The sequence below is a fragment of the Leucopleurus acutus genome (assembly GCF_964270905.1).
Source record: "Leucopleurus acutus genome assembly, chromosome: 3".
In the NCBI taxonomy this organism is placed as follows: Eukaryota; Metazoa; Chordata; class Mammalia; order Artiodactyla; family Delphinidae; genus Leucopleurus; species Leucopleurus acutus.
Window position 1 is genome coordinate 112,094,260 of NC_139145.1, and position 11,425 is coordinate 112,105,684.

General features: G+C 43.4%; 1 protein-coding gene across 2 annotated transcripts in view; it reads right to left on the bottom strand.

The window, feature by feature from the left end:
* RASGRF2 (Ras protein specific guanine nucleotide releasing factor 2) overlaps window positions 1–11,425 on the bottom strand; it is a 227,838-nt gene that overhangs the window by 88,790 nt on the left and 127,623 nt on the right. For both annotated transcript variants that reach the window (XM_082836364.1, XM_082836363.1), the window contains exons 16-17: window positions 6,138–6,263; window positions 3,507–3,596 (exon numbers count right to left, since the gene is read on the bottom strand). In XM_082836364.1, coding sequence (XP_082692490.1) covers window positions 3,507–3,596; window positions 6,138–6,263 — 216 coding nt within the window. The remainder of the gene's footprint in view (window positions 1–3,506; window positions 3,597–6,137; window positions 6,264–11,425) is intronic.

The following is an 11,425-nucleotide window of genomic DNA, read 5'->3' on the forward strand; positions in this document are numbered from 1 at the left end:
TGCCCTGATATGTGTATTTATTGGATTTGCATTTCTATTCATATCATAACTATATCCAAACTGCACCTGCAGATTCCCTGTATCAGCAGCCATCTGAAAGGCACAGATTTTAATTCTACTTGAATGCAGAGCTCCTAAATTTGAGCAGATGCTTGAAAGTACATTTCAGCCAGTGTGGTGGCTCATAAGACTCACTGTTTTTTTGTCTCAGTCTTGCATAGAGCTAAAACTTATAGAGTTAGCACTTATTTGACTGATTGATGATCACTGGTCCCACTCCCACCTCCACCCGCCACCCCGTGATCAAAATTTCCTAAAGCTGCTCTGATTCCAAGAATGATCAGGGCTGGACTCATAAACAGATTTACCAGGAAGCTTAAGCCTCGGGGCCTCTCAATGTGTATGGGCCTCTTCCAAAGCCCTGGGAGGTGCTCTAAAGGTTTGTAATTTTATATTCTTTTCCTTGAGGCAGACTGTGTAAGTGTTAGACCCCACAAATCCCGGATCCATCCACAGTGGGCCTAATGTAACTTGGCTGCCAATCGCAAGGCAAGCACTAAATAAACTGTGAACTCTTTATAATGTGAAGTTAAGGAGAATTAATCATGTCACAATCATGCCCACAGATCAGGCTTTCCTTCCTCTCCAGCAGAGGTACTCCTGTTGGTCTACAAGGAAACGGAGCATGACATGGAAGGAAGAGACACCCATCTTTGGAAAGTACAGGCTCTAAGTCCTTAAAGAAACCAGAGGGGAAATTCCAGTCTTTTCCAGTGTGTGTGGAAATCAGGCAGGCTCAGACCCGAGTGGCAGGACTGGCAATCCTGAGTACATACCAGGCCACCTTCCACAGATAAATCAACTTTCTCTGACTTTACGGCATGCACGTCTTATCTGGCCTCTTTGCGAAGAAAATTTTCTGTCCATCCTTCTGCTAAATTTAAATACCTTTTAATGCAGTAAAATTACCTTCTAAGCAATCATTAAAGAGAAATGGCTTACGTGCAAATGCCTGCAGTGAATATTTGAAAGCATAATCACTAACTGACAGTTCTAACCCAGAGTTGCCAGATTCCCGTGTATTTTGATGGAGGTAGAGGTTGAGGGCAGGGAGGTGAGAGAGGATTAAAGCAAGAGGGAACCCGAAGAGGAGCCTGAAACATGAAAGCCCACTCTGCAGACCGCATGGCTTGGCCGGGCGGCACGTTGTTTCAGGCTATAAGCCACACACACAGCAGAGCAGCACCACCAGGTGGTCCCATATTGCAGCCAGACAAGCAGACAGGAAGCCTGGAAAAATGGATGTGAGCATGAGATGTTCACTTATCTACACCACCTTCCCTCCTGCTCACCTCTGCAGGCTCTCCACGTTCCAGTGTGCATTCGGGTCATAATTCCTGATTCAGAGAGTGGATACAAGGCCTGGTTTGAGACTTAAACATTAGGTAGCACTAGCTTCCTTTGGTCACCTGTCTCTCTGGGTCTAGGGCTTCTCTGGGCAGTAGCAGGCTCTCCTCTCCCTGACCAGCCAAGGAGTCCAGATCATCTTCCTAGCACTTCCTCTCTTTCTGTTCTGTATCCACCTGCCCTAGTGGCCTATGAACCTGAGCCCTTCTGCCAAGTTCTCGTAGGCAGGTGGACTCTCCTGTGGGGCTAGATCCATGAAGCAGCCGAGCCCCAGGGACGTACTGATCCCTACTCCAAAACAGACCCTCTTTCGTACCACCATTAGCCACCGAAACTGACCCCTGTGCAACTTGCTGCCTTGACAGCGGGGCCACAGATACTGCCAAAGCCATCCTTTATGTCATGTATGTCTAAACTTGAATCATGTGGCTCCAGACCCCATTACAGGCAACGTCGGCAGCAGTGTGATAAAACAGGAGGTCCAGGCCACCCTGCACCTAGCAGTGCTGGCTGTTGTCAGTCAGCAGGCTGCCCCTCCTCAGCTGGCTCACTGAGGAGAGCTTTCTTGCTAAGGCTCTTTCGGCTGCAAGGGAGAAGCAGGAACAGGCCGCAGAGCAGCAGCAGTGTTCGGATAGTGAGGAAGACCTGGCTATTGTGGTTACTTTATCCTCTGGCCCATCAGGCACGGGCAAGCCCAAGTCTGAAAGCCAGTCTCCGTTAGAACTTTGCTTCAATCTCAGGTGAAAAAAAGATACCTTCCCCGAACCAGCCTCCAGCAAATGGGGAAATGGTCTCATCCTGAATTGACCTAAAAACTATTTTCCCTTACAAACCACATTTAAATTAAGAGACCTGCGAGGAAGCTCTGTATTTCACTTTTTCCAAAGACAGACTAGCTTGTGAGAACAAAAGACAGAAGAAGGTCTTAGCAAATCACAGTTGATAACCAATTCTGCCAGAAGTGTAGGGAAGACTCCTTTATTATCTCATCAAAGAAATGTTCATTATTATAACATGTAGTCAACAACAGAAGCCGACTGGATTGAGAAGACGTCAATACTATTACCATTACAGGCTGTATTGTGTTCTACTGATGGGAACTGAGGGGAAGGTTCTGGGAATATTTGGGGTAAAGAACATCCCCAATTTGCCTGACCACATCCAGTGAAGTGTGTGTGGTGAAATATTTAAGATGTGGAATGTAGTCAAAGTGCAAAGGTTTTCCATTCAGATGGGATATCTATCTATCTAGATAGATAGACAGATAGGTAACTATGAATTACTATGGTAATTCATGTTCCTTATAGTGTATCTCTTTGTACTTACTTCAACTTAGATTTCACACAGACAGTACCTACCAGTTACTCTTGTTGAATATAGGTTCATAGGCTTTGGAAATGGACTTCTCTGGTAGGTGAGCAACGGCTAATTAACAAAATACACCAAAAATACACTCCCGGAACACAGAGAATTAGTTTAGGTGAAGATACTTACAGCAACAAGGCTGTTTAAACCACATACGGATTTATTTTAACATAACGTCCTCCTTGCACATGAGAGAAGAGGACAGAGATCATGAATATAATTTTTCATCTATTTAAAATACCGTGCTTTTATTTTAAGTACTTCTTTACCCTGAAGATTAACTGATAGCAACTCAGAAAGCATCATGGAGCTACTGGAAATGAATTTTGAGTCCTCTAAAGCAATAGATCCCTCCCTCCTCCCCGCCCCCTCCACAAACCTTCCCTCCCACCTTGCATATGCTTTCAGCACTGGACTCAGTTAAAAGGGAACCACGTGTTCTCGACAATTTTGCTAAAAGGTTAAAGAACTCCATAAAACAACGTGAAAGAAATAACACATCCTTCTCTGATACAGAAGTTCTCAAAAGGGTTACGCACAGGCCACCTGTGTGAGACTCACCTGAAGGTGCTTATTTAAAAGACGGTATCACGCCAAGATGCACTGACTTAGGGGGCTGGGAATCTGCATTCTTAAGAAGCTGCCCAGTGTATCATCAAGACGCTGGCAGGCAAGGACCACTGATTTACCATAAATTGCCATGTGTCTGCACTCAGCTGCTGGCCCCTACTCACCAGGTGGACTCCCATGTCCTGCTGCAGCTGTGGCAATTGCAAAAGCAGAAGCAGGCGAAACAGAGCAGTGGGAGTTGTCGGCGGTCTGTCCTGGTTATTTCAAAAGAATGGAAATGGCATGGTGAGACAGTTGGATAATATAACGTAATAAAAATTCTCATTTTCATTCCAGCACTGGATGAATGCAAATACCCTGCATTGTCCTTATTAATAGGCAAATAACAAGATTCTATATTAGCAAGTCCATTCTAGGTATAGCCCCAAGAGAAATGAAAGCATACATCTACACAAAAACTTATACGTGAACATCCACAGCAGCATTATTCATAACAGCCAAAAAGTAAAAACAATCAAATGTCCACTAACTGGTGAAATGATAAACCAAATCAAAAATTTTCATACAAGGGAATATCATTTAGCCACAAAAAGGAATGAAGTACTAATACATACTACAACATGAATGTACCTTGAAAACATCATGCTAAGTGAACGTCAGTCATAAAGAGTCACATATTGTATGATCCCATTTACATTAAATGTCCTGATTAGGTAAATCCATAGAGACAGAGAGTAAATTAGTGGTTTCCAGGGGCTGGCGGGGAGATGGGAATGGGGAGTGACTACTAATGAGGACATGGTCCCTTAGTGGGGGAGGGGATGAAAATGTTCTGGAATGAGATAGTAGTCATGGCTGCCCAGCCTTGTGAATATATAAAAACCACTGAACTGTGTATTTTAAAAGGGTGAATCTTATGGTATGTGAATTTTATCTCAATATAAAAAATATTTTAAAAAAATATTCTACATTTTACTGATGGAATTTTCTTCTCAAAGTACCTTTAGAAGCAGAGATGGGTTCTGAAATCGAAGGATGCACTCAGCACCTTTAGGCAGCCCCTCTCACTCAGATGCTTACACACAGCATTGGCTAATATTGCTGACAACCTCACTGTTTTTCTCACTCAGGCTTTTAGTGAAGATAGCTCCCTGTGATTCTGTGATTTTTGATTAGTTTGCCCCTAAAGTTATATAGTCATGCTTAAAATAAATAAGAGGGGAAGCAAAGAGCTGCTTAATGTACCCAAGCATGAAAGCAAAGAACAGCTCTACCCTCTCCTTCAGCAGTAGCCTGAAAACATTTGTGAAGCAAGGTGGCAAGTAGACAGATGAACAGGCAAAATTCAGCTACACAGTGAGAAAATGTGTGATACTGTCCCCATTTGGATCCACCATATTATCACAGATTTTGGCTTTCTTCCTGTGTCGCTGGGATTTAGTCAGATCAGGAAAGAAACAAAGGACTTAGTTAATCCACAAACAGGATGAGGATTTCCAAATGATGTTTATATAAATTTAAAAACATTTTACATGAATATAAACATACGAAAGAGACTGTACTAAAACAGAGCTCTAATAATAGTAACCAAGTGGACAGCATTTAATCTTGCCTTGGTAAAGTTTTGCTTTCACAGACTTTGGCCCCAAACTCTTACAGGTTTAATGAACTCAAGGGAGTCTGTCCCACACGGCAATGGTCAAAGAAGTTGCCAAGGCTTGGACTGACCAAGCCTCTAAGAGGAGTAAAGAGATTTGGCTAATTCCATAGTAGTCCTATAACAAGCCAGGGAATCTAGCTTGTTACCCTTGGTTTTTTCAGAGCTATCCAAATGTCAGGGTGACCCACGACGGACCAGAAGCCCCAAAGGGCTAATATCCATCCGGGCAAATCTGCTGACCACAGTCTGACCCAGACTAGCTTCTCTTGGAGGTGACGGCAATGAAAACAGCTTCCACCACGAGGCTAAGGCTGCAAATGAAAGGACCATTTGGAGCCACGCACTCTATCTTTTGCTAAACTGCCTTACTTAAAGCAGGAGTATGAGAGTCAGAAAACGTCTACGTTTTACATGGGTTACTTAGGGTGAATCTGGTTTCATAATTGAATAATTTTCCCTTCCAACTTGAAATAATTGGCTTGAGGAGAAAAGAAGAAAACATTTCTAAAACAACTGTAATTTGGATATATTTATGTGAGCAATGAGGAGATAAAAGATTTCTGTCTTTTGTTCTGTCTTCCCTCCAATTAGAAAACATTTGCTATATTCTAAAACAAATTATGGGATAATGTTTTATAATTTTCATAACTACAGAAAAGATACCAGATTCTGCCACTAGTAAGAATGAAGATTGGCGCTCCATGCAACTGGACTTTATTTTAGCTGAAACAGTGTTCTTAATAAGGTCCCCCCCGACAATTCTGTGTCCCAGATGAACCTATTTAATACAGACTACACTGGGATTCATGGTAAGGTATCAGAGTCTGGGAACATTTTGGTGAAATCAGCACTGAAATTCAATCAACTAGCAACTAAGAACAGGCTTCTCAATTCAGGTTACTCCACACAAAGTGTCATGCAATGATGGGGTCAAATAAATATTGGTTATACTAATGACATACTCTCTAATCATTTATTTTCTACTACTTGGTCCTACAGTAACATTTGCTTCCCATTACTTTTCATAACTGAGACTAAAAATATTCGGGGAGTGAAACAGTAAGGCAAACAAAAGATTCAGGAGCTAGAATCATCCCTCGCTTGCGTGTTTCTGAGTCCCCTTCTGAGCGCTCACCTCCGGGCTGGCGGTAGCGGAGGTGCCGAGGAGTTGAGGGTGACCTGCAAGGTGAAGGTTCGGTGGCATCTGCCGCGGGGGAGCTTTCCACTCCTGCTCGGTCCACCGGCGCAGACTCCAGCACTGCTGCTTTAAAACATCATGAATTTTAACAACCAGGCCATGAATTCAAGAGCTTCTTGTCAGTATCATGCATGGAAACACAAAAGTTCATTATGGATAATAAGCATTTCATGTTAGTCTATATTTTTAAAGGACTTTATCATGAAATCGAGTCACTCTTCCTGGCGGAATGTTAACGACACGAAGTCTAACTGTGGCTCATCTCCACACCTGTCTTGCTGACCCCGCTGAGCCTGGTGGACCCTCCCAAGCCCCTTTTGTTCAACACAACAGATGTTACTGATAAAAAGAAGAGGATATAGTGGCTTCCCCGCCCTCCAGAATGTTTCTCCCTTCTTGGAGTGGGAAAAGAGGGACTTTTTCCAGATGGTAAATGAAAATTGGGACTTCATTAGTTCTTTGCCTAGGTTGCTCCCTTAAGACAATTCAAGGAGCCCCCCTGCCTAAGGATCTACGGCTGTACTGTCCAAAATGGTAACACGAGCCCAAAGTGGCTATGTCAGTTTAAATGAAAACTCAATTTAAGCGAATATTTCACTTCCTCACTTGCACTGGGCACACTTCAAGTGCTCAGTAGCCACGTGTGGTGAGTGGCTACAGTACTGAACAGCATTTCCATCCTCCCAGAAGGTTCTATTGGATAGCCCTGTCCGAGAGCTACAGATCAGCAGGAAGCAAGTGGAAATTTTTACAATGAACAGTTGAGAGATTTTTTAAGATAATCTGTGCCTCTTCACTGCAGCTAACATCCCATGAGTAAAAGAAACAGTCCAGAGTCACATTTAAGCTATTACCACACCCCTTGCGCTAGCTTAGTAACCAGGTAAAATTACAACTTTGTGTGTGTTCTTTTCAGGAAAAGCACTACAAGAATGTCATAAATTTCCAACAACTCTTCCATTTCTTTTTCCTTGGGCTTTTCATCAACCGACAAAAGCTGTATCACCTCCACTAGTTTTCCATTTACCCCTGTCAGCAGAGCTACTCTCAACTCAACTCCCTTTACCATTCCATTCAAGATTTCACTCAACAAACTTGACAAAATCCCTAATAACTTCACATAAAGCCATTTTCACACTTGCATGTGATTTACTCCCTTAGAAATATGGCCCCAAGTCAGCTCTTTTGAAAAACAAAGGGGCCAGGGAAGGGAAATGGTTAGAATCTTTCCTCCAATGACATAATTACAGTCAAGCTGGCAGTGATGCAGGATGGAGACATAAAAATCAGTGCTTAGCTGTTAGTTTTATTATTTTCTAAATAACTCCCTCAAAATGCAGTAATAGAAGGCATCTGCTTTGCAAGAGCAAGTAGAATATCAAATGTATGTCCTTGGTCTGATTCAACCATTCATTCCTCTGAGGCAAATGAGCACATCATTTAGTCAGCAATTACACTGAACCCAAAAAACTTCCCAGCGAGAGAGCTGGACAGGGCCCGAAAGTCCACTGAAAGAACAGGAAAGCACAGACTAACACTGTCAGCAAACGGGCACCTACAGAGAGGAGAAACCATGCCAGCACTGTGGGGGGAAAGAAGCGTTTCCTTCTGCCAGGTTCACTTTCAGTCAAGTTCCATGCCAAGCAGCTTTGCCTGCAGAACGAGTGGGCAGATGTGGGCTCAAAACAAATGCTAAAATTGGGAGCACTTTCAGCCCACAGGCAGGCAATTTTCAAACTAAGAATACAGAAACAGACACTAGTGATGTGGGTCGTGCAGCGATGCTTAGACTGGTTGCACAGCCATGGCCCAAGAGAACGCTGACGGGGTAAGAGATCCAAACACAGTGAGTGAGCTGCCCCATGGCTCTCCTTTCTTGCCTGCTGTCGGTTATGTTTTTTGTTGAGATCTCACCACTGGGTGGAATCTGGATGTGAGCTGGGCTGATATTTGTGCTTTTTAGAAGGACCCAGGATAGCAGAAGGTGGGGACTTCGTGGTAGGAAGAAAGAGGGGCACTAATGAATGTTGGGTGAGCCTGGAACAGATCTGGGGACTGGGTGGGGGTGAAACCAACTGCATTATTTTTCCCTCCGAAGTTCACAGTCTTGCTCATTTTGAGGGATATTTCCTATTTCTCTTCTTTCCCTTCATGTCATTTGAAGTTCTCTTGCCAGGAAATATTGCAAGGCTGGCATTATAACTGCAATGACAATAAAACTGGACAAAGGTTACTAGCATTTTTCAAAGAGCGTACCCTGAAACTGTCTAGCTGGACAGTGGTGAGGGAGACCCACGACCTCAGTATGGGCCTAATGGTGAAGCTGATCTCATGCAATGAGGTTTGTGGAGTTGCATCCTGAGGTGAAAAGCAGAAACTGTACAAACTCTTGGCACAGGGCTTCTTATTCAAGTCTGCCAGCTGTCTTAAGTGTTACCATTATGCAAAGCACACGCAAACATCTTTCAAATTAAAGACAGATCATTGTCTCCCTTTACTTTGCCAACTGGAATTTTCAAGACTAGATAGCAGAGTTAATACGGCAGCACTCTTGGCTTCTGTAGACATTCTGTGCATGCGCGCGTGCGCACACACACACAGACACAGACACAACTTGTCAGGCTGACACTGAAGTAAAGTGTTTCATCCATGACTTTTCTAGAACTATTCATGATCAGTATTGCCTATATACCAATGCAAAATAAAAGGAAAAACTAGATCTATAATTCCTTTGTTTCACCTTTTCAGAAAAATGCCAAAGAGCTCCCTAGACCCCAGTATAATTCTAAGCTTTCTATTCACAGTGTCTCTTTTATGAGGATCCACAGGATAAATTATTCTCAAGTCTCAGGAGCAAGAAAAGATGTGCCTGCACACCAATCTATTCTTAGCTTTCAATATGAATCACATAACTGATTACATTCAGAACCAAAATCAGAGTGACTTTAGGAACTGCAGAGGACCACACAGTACTCACTTGTTCACTAACCATACCCATGGCCTCATACGATTTTCCTCCATTGCCTGATTTCCTTATCTATTTTAGTTTTAATCCAGTGTACCATGTGCCTCTTTGAACTACCACCTTAAATACTTTTAAGAACAAGATGGGAAGTAAATACATTAAAAATAATCAGAAGACAGCTACAGAAAGAGAAAAAAAATCAAGATGCTGGGCTTCCCTGGTGGCGCAGTGGTTGAGAGTCCGCCTTCCGATGCAGGGGACATGGGTTCGTGCCCTGGTCCGGAAAGATCCCACAAGCCACGGAACGGCTGGGTCCCTGAGCCATGGCCGCTGAGGCTGCGCGTCCGGAGTCTGTGCTCCGCAACAGGAGAGGCCACAACAGTGAGAGGCCCGCTTACCACACACAAAAAATCAAGATGCAATGAGGTGGCCAAAAACAAAGTGTTTAATAGAAGGATTGCTGGAGGGGGGCGGAAATCATGGTAAAAATGAGAGATAAAGGGGCACATATTAGTGGGTAGACGTGACTAAGACACATGGGGCAGAGGAGAGGGCACCTCTGGAGATGATGTTGGCTCTAATGGGCTTCAACAAGTGCCATGGGCCACACATGGACACAACCCTGGAATGTCCCCACCTCCCACAGTGAGAGGAGCTCTGTATTTAACCTTGACCTGGGAACTGCAAAATCATATTTCTACCCCGCGAACCACGTGGATAAACTGACCCTTGAAATTCTAACTGCAAATCATCTGTTTGGGGAAAATCCAGTGGAGAAACACAGAGGCATTAAGCCCTCAACTTTGGCCATTTCTCTAATGTGAGAAAGAACCTACTATTTCTGCCACACCATTATTCATGGACCCTCTCCATCTGCTGGGCCCTGGTCAGAAATGATCCAAGCTGCTACATAACAAGCTCTCTAGCTGATGCTAGCTGTGCCCACAATGATCCCTGATCCCACCTCTGCCCAACACCTACACTGACAAGTCTTTGCAGCCTTTGTCAGTGTCATTCCCTGGGAGCTTGATCTAGTTCTTTCTCATTTATCTTGGTCTCCCCAAGTCTAACCTTTCTCCAGCTTATCATTCCCGGGGAAAAACTAGTGATTCCTCCCAGTGATCACACCTCTATCTGAGACAGCAGGCCAAACAGATGTTACGATATGGTATTGGACCAACGCTATGCACTTTGGGCTTGGACTTCAAAGACCAGAACTAGGGAACTTGGTGAGCACTGTGGAACTATCCATGTGTAAGTTAAAGTGTAAGAATTAATCAAGATGGGTAATGGGCAGCTTGACTGAGGACCTTTAGAACTACGACATGTACTTAGTCTATAATGCAGAAAGGAATAGATTTTTCGTTTGCTCCTCTATTCAAGAAAAAAGTTAATACCTATACTACTAAGCATTAGCCAAATTAAAATGCAATCTCTGGGAAATTGCGAAAACGGAGAAAGATTCTCACTGTACTCCTGTTAGGAGGCCACTATCAAAAGAAAGAAAATATTAAGTGTTGGCAAGGATGCAGAGAAATTGGAACTCTGTACACTGTTGATGGGAATGTAAATGATGTAGGCACTATCAAAAACAAAAATTTCCTCAAAAAATTAAAAATAGAATTACCATATGATCTAGCAATCTCATTTTTGGGTATATATGCAAAAGAATTGAAAGCAGGATCTTGAAGAGATAACTGCATACACATGTACACTGCAGTATTATTCACAGTAGCCAAGAGATGGAAGCAACCCAAATGTCCATCAATAGAGGAATGGATAAAGCAAATATGGAGTATATATACAATGGAATATTGTTCAGCCTTAAGAAAGAAGAAAATCCTGGCACATGTTACAGCATGGATGAACCTTGAGGACATTATGCTACATGAAATAAGACAGTCACAAAAAGGCAAATACTGTGTGATTTCACTTATATGAGGCATAAAAAATAGTCAAACTTGGGACTTGCCTGGTGGCGCAGTGCTTAAGAATCCGCCTGCCAATGCAGAGGACGTAGGTTCAAGCCCTGGTCCAGGAAGATCCCACATGTCCCGGAGCAACTAAGCCCGTGTGCCACAACTAATGAGCTGCTCTCTAGAGCCCGCAAGCCACAACTACTGAAGTCTGCGTGCCACAACTACTGAAGTCTGTGTGCTTAGGGCCCGTGCTCAGCAACAAGACAAGCCATCACAATGAGAAGCCCACACACCACAACGAAGAGTAGCCCTGCTCACCACAACGAAGAGTAGCCCCTGCT